Source organism: Bidens hawaiensis, unplaced genomic scaffold (assembly GCF_021521415.1).
Source record: "Bidens hawaiensis isolate Kalapana, Puna unplaced genomic scaffold, B.hawaiensis_p1.1 tig00001412_1, whole genome shotgun sequence".
Classification (NCBI taxonomy): domain Eukaryota; kingdom Viridiplantae; phylum Streptophyta; class Magnoliopsida; order Asterales; family Asteraceae; genus Bidens; species Bidens hawaiensis.
The window spans coordinates 2,768,716-2,786,064 of NW_027491079.1; the positions used below are offsets into that span (position 1 = coordinate 2,768,716).

The 17,349-nt window shown below is 36.2% G+C and overlaps 1 protein-coding gene across 1 annotated transcript; it reads right to left on the minus strand.

Annotated features, from left to right (window-relative positions):
- Positions 1 to 241: 241 nt before the first annotated feature.
- Positions 242 to 4,205, minus strand: LOC143574463 (zinc finger CCCH domain-containing protein 46-like). Its single transcript, XM_077059078.1, has 9 exons — positions 3,404 to 4,205; positions 2,243 to 2,422; positions 1,976 to 2,155; positions 1,791 to 1,885; positions 1,470 to 1,703; positions 1,308 to 1,392; positions 1,082 to 1,221; positions 865 to 935; positions 242 to 541 (listed from the first exon to the last, which is right to left on the minus strand). The coding sequence occupies exons 1-8, from the start codon at positions 4,198 to 4,200 to the stop codon at positions 919 to 921; spliced, it is 1,728 nt and encodes a 575-aa protein (XP_076915193.1). The 5' UTR covers positions 4,201 to 4,205; the 3' UTR covers positions 242 to 541; positions 865 to 918.
- Positions 4,206 to 17,349: the final 13,144 nt, after the last annotated feature.

The window sequence follows — 17,349 nt, forward strand, 5'->3', positions numbered from 1 at the left end:
ACACGCAGCTTGTAACTTAAGCAGTGGAAGTTGTACCAAAGGAGTAGAAATCAATCAATCATACCCAGTAAAATCCCACCGACAGCAAAGCTATAAGTAGGGTCTGGGGAGAGTGGGATGTAGCACACCGTACCTCTATCCAAAGGAATAAAGAGGTGGCTTCCAGAGAGACCCTCGGCTCTAAGTACCAAAGGAGTAGAAATGAAAGGATCATATATAATGATGCAAGTGAGTAAAAAGAAAGTTGCTAACCACTACTACCCTTTTTCTTTTGATTTGTTATATGCATGGTTCAATGAGTGTTTGGTGGTGGAGGTGGGGGTCCAGTACACAAGGGTACAAAAGTTAACAAACAAAGAAACCCTACTGTCACAAAATCAGTTCATCTATCCTTGCTTTTCTTTTATGTATTGCATATTATGTATAGTTGTAAGTAGTATGGGAGGTAGGTATTGAAGATGACAACAGTCTTGAAGTCTTTCCTAATAATAATATTCCTTTTTTCTTATGTTGTTGATGATGGTATATCCAGCTCCTACACCTATATCAAACAAAAAAAAATAGCTTAGCATCAATTGTCATAATCAAGATTTAAAATTTTGACCACGTATTTAGCCAAAAGACTCAACTTTCATCAGGTTTGTTCAAATTTTTTTAACGATTGACAAGAAAAGATTCAAGATTAAAGATCTTGACCGCATATTGGCTGAAAGGCTCGAACTTTCATCAAGTTTATTAAACAATTGACAAGAAAATATTCAAGATTCAAGATCTTGAGCGCGTTGGCTAAAAGACTTGAACTTTCGTCAAGTTTACGCAGTGTTTATTTAACGATAGACAAAAACAGATTTGAGATATTCTTACCAAGCAAAGTAAAAATTGTGATCCAAGATCCCTTGTTGCAAAGCCGAAAATCGCCTACATTTCAATGGATTCTTGCAGAAAAAAGAATGGTAAATATTAAAAAGAATTTTTGGCACAAACCCGTGTTTTTATTAGAATAATTACAAAGATGATCAAAAGTTACAAACTTTTTCACTAAAAGTAAATATTTTTAAAGAATATATGTTTTGATTTATACCTTGGCATTTGGAAGTAACATTAATAGGAATTGAAGCAGAATAATCGGCTTCGGGCATATCATTTGAGAAATTAGTTTGGTCTGTGGTGGCTGACTTTGTAGGGGAAGCAAACAAGTTATCTGGAAGTGCATGCTCAAAGCTGCAGCTTAAACAATAAATACACACAATTATAACACCACACAAAAATAAATTAAGAAACTTGCTACTTTATAAAAAGTTCAAAACCTTTCATTCTTGGGAGTTTCATTCTGATCAGAGCTTTCTTCCTTTGCTTCTGGTGAAATAATGGGATCAGATTTATCATTCAGTGCTGCGACACATGTGGTAGATCGGTTGCTATTATTAGGAATAAATAAAAAATATAATACAAATAATATTCAAAACTACCTCCAGACACAAGTTCTTCATTGTTGAAATCCATTGGAAACACAAGATTCTGGTTCATTTGTGTCGGTGAGTTCATAGCAGCGCCTAGCGATAAACTCCTTTGAAACATATGGTTTTTCACATCATTTAACTGCAAATTCATTAACCGTCGGTCTTGAAATTCAATCGCTTGGTGTAATTCACGTTCCTCTAACTTTCTTCTTAACATCATGTCATGATTAAACATTCTAGCACCTGCAAACAGAAACAGTTGGAGATCAAACACTTATATTGCATAGTTTAGAAGCTAAATGGTGGACTCGGATTGCAAGTATTGCTCACCAAATGGTATATGATCAAACGGTTCGGCTGATTCAAGTGCAGTTGGACTTAAACAACCAGAAAAATCGCCTCTTTCCATCTGCTGTAGATGCTTCCTAAATAACATATACATATTATTGTTTATGTTAACAATGTATGACTAAAAATCAAAATATAATAAAGCAAAACAGTCAAAATAGTCTTACTTGTCGGGTATTTTTCCCTTTTCTTTATACGGTTTAACAAGCACCCGTGAATCGCAAACAAAGTGAGGGTTTCCCTTAGCAAGAATTGCTTTCACGGTCTCCGGGAGCATAAACGTAACAAAACCAAACATGCGTTTTTGCTGATACGGGATCCTCACATCTTGAACCGGTCCAAACATGCTAGAAAACATTAAACGGGTCTTTCAATATGCAAACAATAAAATAAATCAATATCAAATATGAGCATTGCATGTTAGAACCAATAACCTAAAGTAATTTGAAACATCTTCTTCTTTAAAAGTACTATCAGCTGGAAATGTCAAGTAAATTTGTCGAGAACTCGAATTCAAGCTCCCAAAGCCCATCGGCCCGAAATCATTCCGGTCGGGTCGGCACCGACCAAATTTGTGAAATTCGTCTCCGAGCATCATTGCAGCTGTTGGTGATCTAGAAATTCAAAAACAACACAAGTTATAATTCTTCATTGATAATACTTCTTGAAGTTTTACAAAATTGGAAATGGTGAAAAGGAATAATCATGTTTTATCCAACAACAAAAAAGACACACTTTATTCATTATTCTTCAACTCATGTTTTATTTGTTGGATTCATTTAGTATGACGAAAAAGAACATCATATTTATTCCTCAATTATATGTCATTTGTGCTTTTAAAAGATATTTTTTAGTTCTTCCTGTAGAATTTATTCTTACTGCCACATAAAAAATGAAATAAAATAAAAAGAAAATCTTTACCTGTGTCTTATGTTTTGTTGGAATTAATCTAAAAATGCATAATGAAAACCAAGTTATAATGTTTTACTGATCATATTTCTTAAACTTTTATAAATGAAGCTGCTGGGAAATTGGAGAAAAGGAATAATCATGTTCCAAAAACATAAAACACAAGTAAAGATTCCTTTTTTTCCTTTTCCAAGCAATTTCAACAAAAAATCCAACAGGAATAACCAAAAATCATCCTCTTTAAACCACAAACAATAACTAAAAAACCCAAAAATGAGTTGAAGAATAATAATCAATAAAGCTCAGTTTTTTTTTTGCATAATAATAATGAAAAACATAATAACCAAAAATCATCCTTTTTAAATCACAAATAATAACAAACAATTCAAGAATAAACATCATGTTAAAAATTCCACACATGAGTTGAAGAAGAATAATCAGCTCAGTTTTTTTTTTTTTTTGCATAATAATAATGAAAACAAATTAAATCTTTTTCCAAGCAAATTCAACAAAAAATCCAACAAGAATAACCAAAAATCATCGTTTTCAAACAACAAATAATAACATACAACTCAAGAATAAACATCATGTTAAAAAAATTCCACACATGAGTTGAAGAATAATAATCAATAAAGTTTGGATTTTTTTAAATAATAATAAAAAAAAGAAAAAAATAATCTTTTTACCTTGGATTCTCACCAAGAAAGTTCATGCACCTGTTGAGATGAAAAGGGTGGTTAACACCTCCACCACCACCACCACCACCCATAACTGCAATCCTCTGCTGCTGCTGCTGCTGCATAGCTTTAATCCTCATCAAATCTTCAAAAGCTTCAATCTTTCCACTTGGAGAAGAAGCACTTGAACTCAACCCCAACTCATCCCCAAACCCATGTGAAAACTTACACGCAGTCCCAATCTTACAAAACCCTCTTGCATAATACATGCACGGCGATGACGTCATCCTGTACCCACCAAACCCTCCGCTGACGTCATCCTCTCCGGCCAGATAAGCGTCGTTCACCGAACAACTCCTCCGGTGTAAATGGTGCTGCTGCTGGTGGTTCACTTCATCATTCTGATCATTACCCATATTATTATTACTACTAATATTATTGTTATTTTTATATTCATCGTAAAAAGACCCACCACCGGTGACGACGGCGGCGTACGGCGGCCGGTGGTGATCGGAGAAGGATCCGGGTAACGACCAGGGCGAACTGGGTGACGGTGGGATAACAATTTGAGGTGGGTTTCTTGGGGAAAAAGAAGTTGCAGATGAGGTGTTCGACGAAATGTCTAGGAAAGCTTTCGCCTGTTTAATAACCGAAACAAGAAGGTTTTCGGGGCCAAAAGCAAGCCTTATCATCTCATTATCACCTTGATCTTGAATAAGTATGTAGCCCATGATTTTGGAAGCGTTATCTGGATCCAATTTCTGGATTCTTGACATCACCATTTTAGTTGCTTCAACTGTATCCATTGTGAGAATAATGATAATAAAACCGAACAAGAAACCAAGAAACAAGAAACCCAGTAGTCACAGTCACAATGAAACACTAACCCACCATTTATTTTGCTCTCTCTGTAGAAAAAGGTTTGATTTTTTTTAGAGAGAGAAAGTGAAGGTATGAATATGAAGAGGGTCAAGGTTAAAAACTTAAAACCTATAGATATAGAGAGAGAGAGTAGAGAGAGAAAGAAGCGGAGAAAAATATGTTTGGAACGGTTTGAGAGTTGATTTAGGGATTGATTAAAAGATGGGTGTGGCCGTGTGGGTACAAGTGTTGATGCATAAGGTACAAGTGGTTAATGCATGGGTGATGCTTGGCTGTATCCCACATAGAGATTATAAGTTGTATGGGTCAAAGAGTTGGTTTGTTTACAAGCAGAGCTTTGGGTTTTGGAGCTTTGGGGAAGATGAGGGGGGGGGGGGGTTAAGGGGAGTGGGTATCAGGTGTCTTACATTTTTTTTTAAGTAATCATTAAAATTATTAAACATAGTAATACTTTTTCTTTATTAATCATACTGAATCTTTTGCATATATGTTGTGATAATTAGTAGGAGCCTATTAGTATGAATATATTTTTTACTTGAATATATGTTTTTTATGATTATTATTATTTGGAGAAGGTAAAGGTTGTTGGTTTTTTAAATTTAACCTTTTATATTATCAATTAAATTTTTGGAATCAGAATAATGATATATGATAAAAGATTATGATGATAAAAGAGCCGAGTTGATAGGGTGGTTAGTTTTTGGGGGTGGGTGTCTCAAAACTTGCAACCACAGCTTTTGATATGGATGAAAACTTTGCAGAGATTATTGGGCAGAGTAAAAGAAATTTGAAAAAAAAAATGATAAATGAGATAAATTTTGAACTTAAATGCTTTTAAATAGTATATGAAAAGTGTAGATTTATAAAACTTTTAGTAACGTGAGACTCACTAAACGCTAGTCGGACAGTGTTGATGGGCTAAAGAGATTAATCCGGATTAATATAGATTAATCATATTGGAATTTTTATGTGTTCTTTTTAACGGTTATATAACAAATTTTATATATAAAATTTTTAATTTTGATTGAGTTTAACCAGATAGAAATAATCGGCAACTGATCGATAGTGTTATAACAAACGATTAATTGGATGAATCGAAGCCTAGGCAGGATATTTACTACCCTTGTTAAGATTAAATTTTATTTTATTTTATTTTATTTATTATTATTATTATTTTGCCAATTGATGAAGGCCGCAATGTCTCAAGATCAAATATAATCCTAAACGGGATTTACCATAATGGACATTCGGACGACAGGTTTTTCTCAAACAGGAGATTGCAGCCTTGTATGCGGTTGGGGGCATATGAGTTGTATTTTGTCATTGAGTTACCCCGAGTAACCGGACTTCATTAGTGGGTTGTTCAAAAGAAAAAAATTAAAAAAAAAATAATTTTATTTAGCATTAAATAGATGGGATTTACGGGATGTGTAAATATCATGTGATAAAGATTTATTTTTTCTTGTGTATTATTATTATTATAAATATTAAAATTAAAAACTGTAATATTGTATTTATATAATTTATTTTGTTGAAAAAAGAGAGTAATAATAATAAACTTATTCATATAATAGGCCCGAATAACCACCAGAATGGTTCATCTCAATGAAAGCATCAATTGATACGGTTTATTCGAGCCAACGGTTAATCTCTCAAGAACATAAAAGAAGAAGAGAAACAGACCCAAAATAATAATTATTTCTTATTCTTTTTCTTAAACGAGATTATAATATATAAGAAAACAAATACATAAAAATAGAAGAAGATAAATAATAAGAAAACATAATTTGACTACAATAAAGAAATTAAATGAAATATAAACTTAAAAGATAATAATAATAAACTTATTAATATAATATGATCATATCATTATCTTTATCAAAATGCCCTGTCAAACATGTGATTCGGGGTAAAAAAAATTTATATTAAATCATGGCGCAAAATACACACACAACAATAGTAAATATCATCGAAAGTTACATTAAAATTTAATAATAATAACTTTTATGTTTTAAGGTAATCGAACTTTTGATTTTTTAAACTATTATTTCAACTTTAATTTCATTTTTTATGAATTCAGCTTTTATTCGTTCTCTAAGATAAATTAAATAAAAATTTTGATGTTTAAGGTGATAACTTTGATTACTTAAATAAAATTTCCGCCTATTATTTTTAAAATTTTATATCTAATTAGTTTTTCTACGAGTAATTATGTTTTTTCCTTTTTTAAAATACGACTAACTTTATTGGTCAAATGATCGCGGGATATATCAGTAAAACCCGGGATGAAAAAAGACTGTACACTTTAGGCTCAAAGCCTTATATAGTATAGATTTGGTATAATCAATAATTATTTAGTAAAGATCTTCAAATATAAAATTAAACTTAAACCAATCATATCAATATCAAGCAACCATTTACTAAATTAAAAGATATTACAAAATGAATTTGAAAGTTATGCTAAGGGGGAAATTATTGTTTCCTCTAATAATAGCTGTAATGAAAAAACAAATATAAATTGTAAAGTAAATAAAAATCATTATTTAAACATAAATTACATAAACGTGATGAATTTTCCTATTTTTATTGCCTTGGTAATGACTTATTAATTATCATGTGGTCATGTGAAATCAGGCCTATATCAAGATACACATCAATAAAACAAAATATACTAACAATCAGATCGTACGTAATGGGTCGTTTTCAAAACGCTCTAAAGCGTTGGGGAGCAGCGGCCCCAGGCCGCTTTGGGCGTTTTAAAAGGGGGAGCGCTTCCCACAAAGCGTTAGAAAGGGAAAGAGGTGGAAGGTGGTTGATGGGTTGGTTTATTTGTATTTTTTTAATAAATAATAATATTAATAATGATGAGATAATTATTAGAGACTCTATCCATTATACATCTTTTTGTCCAAAAGACCCTATGATGACATAGCGTCACATGATGCAAAACGTCCCATACGGACTCTATCAACTACACACGGTCTTAAAGTATTCCCAACTCATCCCCTAAATTTTTGTGACATATTTTTGTAAATTATAGGATATGATTAAAAGTGGTTGTGAATGAAGTATAGAGAAAAGTTATTGATTTTTGTAAATTTCGGAAAGCTTGTTTGCCCATATTTATTTTTTTAACTAGATTTTATTCCCCCATATTGCGGAGGTTGTTTTACATTAGTCGTTTAGTTATACATTTTTTTGGATTTTAATTTTATTTATTGAAAAGAAGTTAATAATATACTTAGCGTTTGATAATAAAAGAGTTTCATAAATAAATAAGATGTTATAACTCATATTAAAAGTTATCTGGGTTTGGTGATACCCATTACTCGCTTATTTTTTATACTATAAAATTATTTCTTAATTATTATATAATATATTTTTTTTTAAATCGGATATTATTTTTTAGTATATCCCTATTATATAGAATTTTCATATCAAATATTTGATAAGAATAATTTTTAATTTAATAAAATGTTATAAACCATTTAAGTGCTATCTGGGTTTGGTTAGACAAAAACCCGTGAATTCGGGTCAAATGCATAAGAATTGTCCATCTAATTGCACAATTAAAGCAATACAAGTTGTCCGTATGCCATTTAATTAAGCACTTCACATAGAATGTCAAGTAGATTTCATATCACTATTTCTTATTATATTATGACTCGTGACCCGTTTTCCATTTATAACCTATGACCCGTAAGGCTTTATAAAATTTTCAAAAATATATTATTGTGCGATACGGGTTTCGAATCCAAGACCTCGTGTTTCAAATCAAATGTGATTATCAACTCCACTGAAATGGTAACTGTGTTTGATTACTTGACTTAAAATATATAAATGTGATTTTCTTCAAGTATAAAACCAAAATTATATTTAATTGTTAACATTTTCATAATTCACAATTTGACATTGTCTTTTTATATATCTTTAACACAACTATTTAAGATTGTTCATTTTTTCTCTCTTTATTTTAAAATATAATATATTTTTATTTATTTTCTTTTACAATAAAACTTTAGTCTTTGTAAATTTTGTTTTTAAAATATGTGACAACATTTTGTTATAAATATCAATTTTATACACTCAATATTTAATATAACAATATCGGTATGAATGCTTTATTTAAATAAACCAAACATTAATATTTGGTTTTCAACTTAAAATTATAGTGCTAATAAATCAAAAACTTAATAAAAAAGTCATAAATAAAAATAATTATATGAAACAATTGAATTTACGTATTGTATATAATAATTTTTTATTTTTATTATATTTTTCACCCGTGTGAAACACGGGCTCTAACCTAGTTTACGAATAAATCAATTTGGTGGCTTAAGAGAATGTATGGAGCAACCAAAGAGCTTTTAAAGGTTTTTTTATATATATTTAATATTAAGATATTTGTTGAAACTAGTGGGGAGTAGAGAAGAAAGAAACTGTAATGATAGATGTATAAAAAAGGTATATTAGATTTTAATAATCCAAACTTTGGCTTATTTGCCGATATTAATCCCAACTTAAGAAATTATCTACATTAATCCCAACTTTCACTCTATTGGCTTTCATTGAGCATTTTCTTAACATAAACTAACCCGGTAAGTTTTAGAGAAAAATATATAATTTCTCTAAGATGAGGGAGACAAATGAAAAATGTAATTTAACTTAAAAACTAACCACCATTGTTGCCGTCACCGCCAACACCACCTCTGCCACCACTGCCGCCGCCCCTGACACCGCCGCCACCACCTATGCCTGTTTAAAAATTTATATAATTATTGTTGCCGGCCAAAATACCAAAGTTTTGATTATTATCCAATATCCTATTTTCAACCCATCCCTTCATAAACAGGTCGTGGCGGCGGAGGTGGTGATGGTGGCAGCGGTGGTGACGGTGTTGGTGGTGAAGGTCGCGGTGGTGGCGTCGATGTTGGCAGCGGCGGTCGTAGTGTAGCAGCGGCGGTGGCGATGTTGGTAGTGGTGGTAGCGGTGGCGGCGGCCATTGTTGTGAGTTTTTAAGTTAAATTACATTTTTCATTTGTCTCCCTCAACTTGAAGAAATGACATATTTTGTCTAAAACTAACTGAGTTAGTTCCTGTTATGAAAAAGCTTAATGGAGGCCAATAGAGTGAAAGTTGGGATTAATGTACGGATTTCTTAAGTTGGGATTAATATCGGCCAATAGGCCAAAGTTTGGATTATTAAAATCCAATATCTCTATAAAAGAATATTGTTTAATTGAACACTAGAGAGAAATGTAATCTTTTTTAGCGTAATTATAGAGATAAGGATGGGGACGGGCTGGGAATTAAGGCTGAGCATGGTTCGGTTTATATACAAAACCGAAGCCGAAGTTATCGATTTTTTAATATACAAATCATTTTTTGGCTATTTTCGGTTTTAGTTTGTTTATAGTCGGTATTTTTTTTCAATTATGTGTAAACATTGCAAAAAAAATTTAAAAATGAATATCATGAATTGCCGGGTTTTCCACCCGAATGCGAGGTGGAGTTCGGGATTGAATTAGTCCCGGGGGCAAAACCGGTTGCTAAGGCGCCATATAAGTTAGCACCCTCGGAATTACAAGAACTAGTGTCTCAATTACAAAATTTGCTTGATAAGGGGTTTATTAGACCGAGTGTCTCTCTGTGGGGGGGGGGGGGGGGGCACCAGTGTTATTTGTGAAGAAAAAGGACAGGAGCATGCGTATATGTGTCAATTACCGCGAACTAAACAAGCTTGCGGTAAAGAATCAATATCCTCTCCCGAGAATATATGATTTGTTCGACCAATTGCAATGTGCAATTTGGTACTCAAAAATCGATTTGCGGTCGGGTTATCACCAATTACGGGTGAAGGAAGAGGATGAACCGAAAACTACCTTCCGCACACGGTCGGGTTATCACCAATTCGGGTTAACTAATGCTCCATCGGCTTTCATGGATCCTATGAATCGGGTTTGTATACCACTGCTCGATAAATCGGTGATAGTGTTCATTGATAGCATCCTCATCTACTCAAAAAGTGAGGCGGAACATGCGCGTCACTTACGAGAAGTCCTTGAGCGCTTGAAGCAAGAAAACTATATGCTAAGTTCTCGAGGTGTGCTTTTTGGCTTCGAGAAGTGCATTTTCTCGGATAAACCATAAGTGCCGAAGGAGTGTCGGTGGACCCGTCTAAAATTGAAGTTGTTTCGAAATGGAGTCCACCAAAGAACCCGTCGGAAATAAGAAGCCTTTGGGGCTTGCGGGATTATTATCGGAGATTCACACAAAATTTCTCTAAAATTGCCTCGTTATTGACCAAATTGACCCGCAAGAATGAGAAATTCATATGGGGAACAGAACAAAAGGGAGCGTTCCAAACGCTCAAGGAAAGATTGACAAGTGCACTGGTAATAACTTTACCGGAAGGCATTGATGAAATGGTGGTGTATTCTGACGCCTAACAAAGTGGGCTTGGATGTGTACTTATGCGACAGGGCAAGGTAATCGTCTATGCCTCAAGGCAATTGAAGGCTCACGAGGCGAAATACCTAACTCATGATCTCGAGCTGGCAGTTGTAGTCTTCGCGCTAAAGATTTGGAGGCATTACTTATATAGGGTGAAGTGTACCATTTTCACAGACCATAAGAGCTTGAAATACTTCTTCTACCAAAAGGAGTTGAATATGTGAAAAAAACGTTGGTTGGAGACGGTAAAGGATTATGACTATGAAATCCTAGGAAGGGCCAGCGTAATAGCGGATGCGCTAAGACGAAAGGAAGGGGTATGAGCCTATCCGGGTGCAGTCGATGCAACTCGTTGTGACTTCAGGCTTGCTTGACCAAATCCAAAAAGCGCAAGTCGAAGTAGTGAAAAACAAAATGGAGAAAAGAACGTGTGGAAGGCCAAGTGGAAGAATTAGTGGACGGTGACAACAGGTTGAAGACCCGGTTTGGTAGAGTTTGGGTTCCAAACACTCGTGGTGTTAAGAACCTTTTGCTTGATGAAGCACACAGATCACGTTACTCGGTTCATCCAGGAGCGACTAAAATGTACCGAGATTTGAAACCTAACTATTGGTGGTCGGGAATGAAAAGAGACGTCGTTAGGTATGTTGAAAAATGCCTACCATGCTTGCAAGTTAAGGCGGAACATCAAAAGCCTTACGGTAAATTCCAACCATTGGACATACCCGTGTGGAAATGGGAACATATCACTATGGACCTGGTAAGCAAGTTACCGAAAACGGCGCGAGGCTTTGATGCCATTTGGGTTGTCGTGGATAGGTTGACCAAAAGTGCACACTTTATTCTATCCGCGAAGCCTATACTTCTAGAAAGATGGCGGATATGTATATGAATGAAATCGTGTCGCATCATGGCGTACCTGTATCGATTGCATCCGATCGAGACGCGCGCTTTAGCGCAAATTTCTAGTGGGAATTCCAAGAGCAAATGGGTACAAAGCTGCTACTTAGCACAACCTATCACCCCCAAACGGATGGTCAGAACGAGAGAAAAGTTCAGACCTTGGAAGACATGATAAGGGCATGCATAATAGATTTTAGTGGTAGTTAGGACACTTACTTACCATTGGTCGAATTCTCATACAACAATATCTACCATTCTAGCATTGGTATGCCGCCGTACAAAATGCTTTATGGCCCCGATATGTTGGAAAGGAGTGGGTCCTCGGGAACTCGCTCAGAAAGATGTGGTTAAAGCTACAAGCGAAAAGATTGATAAGGTTCGGGCCCATCTAAAAGTGGCTTAAGACAGACAAAAATCTTATGCGGATAAAAGACGAAGGCCCATCGAGTTCCAAATAGGGGAAAAAGTAATGTTGAAAGTGTCTCCGTGGAAAGGAATAATTCGTTTCAGAAAAGGGGGAAAGTTGAGCCCTCAATTTATTGGGCCTTTTAAAATAATCAATCGAGTGGGAAAGGTAGCTTATCGATTGGAATTACCGGAAGAACTAAACGTAATTCATAAAACATTCCAAGTCTTGCATCTACGGAAGTGCTTAGCCGATGAGACGACATGTGTGCCTCTCGAAGACATAGAGGTGGACGCCAAACTCAATTACGTGGCAAGACCAATTGAAGTCCTTGACCGAAAGGTGAGGAAACTTAGAGACAGAGAAATTGTCCAAGTCAAAATTAGATGGATCATCGAAAAGGGTCAGACATCATACTGGAGTCTGAGGAAGAGACGAAAAAAATATTACCCATCTCTATTCGGTATGTAAATATGGTTTCAAGGATGAAACCTTTATAAGGGGGGGGGGGGGTGGACTTGCAACACCCGAAAAAAATAAAAATAAATTAAATTAAGGTTTCGGCTACCCTCGTAAGCAAGCCAAACAGACCTAGCAAACCAAGCAGGCATAGCAAGCCAAACAAACCTAGTAAGCCAAGCATGCCTAGCAAGCCAAACAGACCTAGCAAACTAAGTAGGTCTAGCAAGCCAAGCAGTTAACTAGAAAATACGATAAAATGGGTTAAAGGTTGTGTTTTAAATACTAGCTAAAGTATAAAGGCTAAACATGTTTAAAATCAAACTAAAACCCGTAAATTATAAAATGGATTAAAACACACACACACACACGTGTGTGTTGATCATCAGGAAGAAGAACAAGAGGGGAGATACCCTTGTTATTCAAATTCCTCAAATTGAAAGGTAAATTGGGTGATAAAACCTTGCATGTGAATAAGGTTGTGATCATCTCAACTTGGTGATCATAGGTATGTCTTAATAATCAAATATGCTAACTATAGTAAAATGGGACAAGTAATATGCTTGCAGTTAGCAAAGGGTTTGTGATCATATGATGAAATTGATATTACATGTATGCTTAAAATAGTTATGAGTGTTGAAATTGTGAAGTATTTGGCACAAATCATTTGTTGGTTAATGTCCAAGTCTTCTATGAGATGAGTTCTAACCATAAGGTGAAGAACCCCAATTTTATGAACAACGGATAGTGTATTAGCTTATTTTGGATTTGGCTTTTACATGAAAACTGATTGTTGTGAGTTTGAATAAAACAAAGATTATATGGATGGTAAAAAGTTATAAAACTTTACCTAAAAATGATAACTTAATATCACGTCTATAAGGTGTTTGATGAAATGCTTGAATAAGAAGTATAATGTCAAGCATGCCATAAAGGGACGGCTATGATCTTCTTGGGTAAATGTGGGCATGTTAATGAAAAAGGTATAAAAAAAGAAGGAAGTGATCCTAATGTGTAACCTGGTTGTAAATTGTAGGAAACTCAAGTGGCAACCCGGAAGATCGAACCGGAAGGGACACAAAGCTAAAAGGAAAAGTTTAAGGTGCGTGACTAGTTAGCGCGTTTATTTATGTTAAATTATATGCCAACGTAGCTATCTTGACATAATGCTTAATATTGAAATGTTGAGTAACTTCAAACAATGAACAATGAACTTAAAAAGGAGTTTAAACAAAGGGCTTGTCGAAACCAACGCGTAAATGACTCGTGGAGTCATAATGGCGAAGGTGACACCCTAACTAAAAGAACATGGCTATGACCATAGGGAATTGGACTCTAGCATCGGGTTCATTCATAAGTGATGGATATCACAAGAATGAATTAAATAGATCGTCTCTGGTCTATATGGCCTTGGACCGTCATCGAAATTTTAAACCAAGGCGTAAACGACCATGGAGTCGTAGAAGCCGAGGTGGGATCATATACCAATTATAGAGTGTGTTATGATTGGAAGAATTAAGATAACTCTTTAAGAGATTAAGAGAATTCATTGATGACGAAAATGTCTTAACGTGCCAAATAATTCGGGTTAGGAACCGCAATTAAGAATGGAAAGAGAAACAAGAACTTGTCATGCTATGTGATGACTTGGTTCCAATAAAATAAATAAAAAATCCATCGCACTACGCAACGGCCGAATTTTATAGATTTACTATTTTATACTTCAGAGTCGACGGTTCGTTTATAAAATAAGTTACTAAACGTTTTGTTGTGGCATTAATTAGGTAACTAAACTCTCATGACCAGCCGGAAGGAGATCAAGTTGTGATGCGAACTGAACATAAAACTCGTCTCTGTTGCTTCCGCATTTTGTTAAATTTATTTACTATATTATGTAAGACCGGTTAAGATATTTTGACTTTGTTGTCGTTTAAATTGTTTTGAAAAAAAAAATAGATCTAAAAGTTTTCGTTTATTTATGAGCGCTACAGTTTGCAAGTCAAATCCTTTCAACGTCTATCTACCATAGCTTAGTCTTTCTATCCTTGTGTACAATCGTCGTCTAATGGTGAGTGAATAACATTAACACACGTTATATTATAACTCAAACACGTGATGTAATATCACCGTTACAGACTCTCGTCCTCACGTTACAATGAACTCGAACCACTGACACAAACTTAAACGATGATTTCAATCAACCCGTAACCTAGGACTATTTATACACGACAACTTCGCCTGGCATGTTCAGGCGAAGTTGTCCATAACTTCGCTTGACTAACAAGTTCGCCTGTTAAGCGAACTTGTCAGTAACTTCGCTTAAACATACAAAACATAATTAAACATTACAGACTCGATTACAGACACTAGACTATGAACTACTGACATTATGCACCAACAGACTCCCCCTTGGCAGTAGCTTCATATCTTGATCTTTAAGAACTTGTCTTTGTAATCTTCAATCTTGTATCTTCACGCATGCACTCCTTCTCTAACACAAACTGACACAACTCTTTGATACTTCCTCGCTTCGTCCTTCCAAGCAGGAATATAAAAGATTTTCTTCTCATTAAGCACCTTCAGATCAGCTTGCGATAAGTTTACCAAATGCATCGGATCGTAAACTCTTAGGAGCTCTTGTTCATCCTCGTCTTCCATCACCGCCTCTGCTGTCTCACAATCCACATACCACCACTTTAGGTCTTTAAGCACATCCTTGGGCATTAGCTTCATCGGTACTTCTTTAAGGCACCGGATCGGTTTATACTTCATGACCATCCAAGGTTTTCCATCAGTTCTCATACCTCTATCCTTGTCTTCAACAAGTTTTCCCTTCTGTGGTTTCAACAGCTCAAACTTCTTCTCTTTTATACTCTCTCTCCATACAATTTTCTCAATGACTCTAGCCATATTATCGTCATTTCGATTGATTAACCCCAATCTGGCTAAGTCTTTCACTTCACATTCCGGCAGTGTATTCAACGACCTTAACATTCTTTTAAAATACTGAACGCCGTCATACCGTTTAATCACAAAGAGCTTCAACTGCTCATCATAGATCTAGCAAATAATCCCTTTCTTCGCTTCAGCATAGCCTTTAATATTGTAACTCTTCTTAAACATTGTAGGGACCGCTGGTTTCTTCGTTTTGACGAACCACTGAGCATAGCCTTCCTTCCACCTAGGCTGCTCTTCCCATTCAGTCTCATCATTTTCCATCTCATTACCCATATCGGCTTTCTCAATATCTGGGATCTCGTGTTCAACACTTTCTTCTACTATTTCACCTTCTTCAACATCTTCTTCAATCACAATCTGTGCACCAATCTTCTCAATCTCCTCAATAGGTAGCACATCATCATCAAACATCACATCATCATCTAGCATATCATCATCTAATTCTTTCAAAGCATCAATCACATCATCTTCATCATCAACCATCACCACCTCATCACCACCAACTGCACCTGCAGACTCCCCCTGAGCTGTGGAAGTCCCAAGAGCTTGAGTAGTTCTTGGCAACTCACCACCTGCACCTTTCGATGCATTGGGATCATCGTCTCTATCATTTCTCTTCTTTGTCCTTAACTCGTCGCCTCTACAGCTTGTCTCCCCCTGAGATGCCAAGAACTCCTTCATAGCATCTATAATTCTCCCATGTTCAACCAGGAGGGACGACTGTAGTTGATTCTCTGCTACAAGGCGCTGAATAGCCTGGGTCTGGATAAAGTTTATCCTCGATTGCTCTGCCACGACCCGTTCAAGTGCAGCTATTCTCTCCGAGTCTGAGAGGGTTGCATCGAAATCAAACCTCATGTTAGATGTGTCTTGAGTATACTCAGCAGGGATCTCGAATGTAACCAGGACATCAGAAGCAGTTGTGGACGGAACCGCAGGTGGTATCGTGACCGACAACCCTGCAGTTGCAACGACTGTCAACTCTACAAATTGTGCCACCACCTCTGAAGGAGTAAGTGTTGAAGGTGGTAAAGACACAATCTCCGGAGTCGGCAGCTGGATAGTAGTGATTGATGGGATGCCGACAGCTGATGTAGCCACCACGGGAACTTCCGCGGCGCTTAAACCTGTGACCTGTACAGATGTAGGAACAATCGACATACCTGACAGTGCGGATGGAGCGAAACGTACAACTCTTGAAGTCTCTCCAGCTCCCATACCTGCACCTGTCCTTTTCCGTCTTGAACGTCTAATCAACTTGCGAATATCCTCTTCTTCTTCTTCTGACTCAGTATCATCAACTGTCCTTTTCTCTTCCCTAACGTCCTTTCTCGTGTCACCAACATCCTTCTCGCCTCATCCATAACATCATCAAGATCTGAGTCAGCCACCGTCGTAGCTGCTCTAGTAACATTCACTTCCCGAATCTGTGCAGCAGAGACCTGCACCTCTTCTTGCGGATCAAACCGGTCCATGTCGAAGAATCCTTGGCCGCCAAATGCAGCATCAAGGTCTACATCCTCCTCAGCCGACACAACAGGCACAGCAGGTACATCTCGAGGTGCTCCTACCTGTCGTGGTTGAGGGTCTCTGAACTCATCCCCACGAGCTGGCACATACCCCGGGTTTATTAAGTACCCAAAGAGTGGAGTATGCCTTGGACGCAGTTCAGGCTTGCTCCTCGCACTGGATGTGCGGCATTGAGCGAAGATACGTTTGCTCACATTCTCCACGTATCGTATTGGGCGTCGTTGAGGCAACGTGGGAGCAACATGATTCAAGATCATCTGAATGAATCTTGGATACATGTTGAACCTCTCACGAGCCATCGCTCTCCTCTGTCTATCGATCTCATAAAAGACCATCTGACTGAAGCTATATCGTTTGTTATAAG

Bases quoted from the DNA above. Each gene is read 5' to 3' on its own strand.
- LOC143574463 (XM_077059078.1), bottom strand. From the start codon at position 4,200: ATGGATACAGTTGAAGCAACTAAAATGGTGATGTCAAGAATCCAGAAA. The intron at 1,704-1,790 runs GTGAGCAATACT...TTCTGTTTGCAG, and splicing joins GTTTGATCATATACCATTTG to GTGCTAGAATGTTTAATCAT. The intron at 1,222-1,307 runs GTTTTGAACTTT...TTTAAGCTGCAG, and splicing joins GAAACTCCCAAGAATGAAAG to CTTTGAGCATGCACTTCCAG.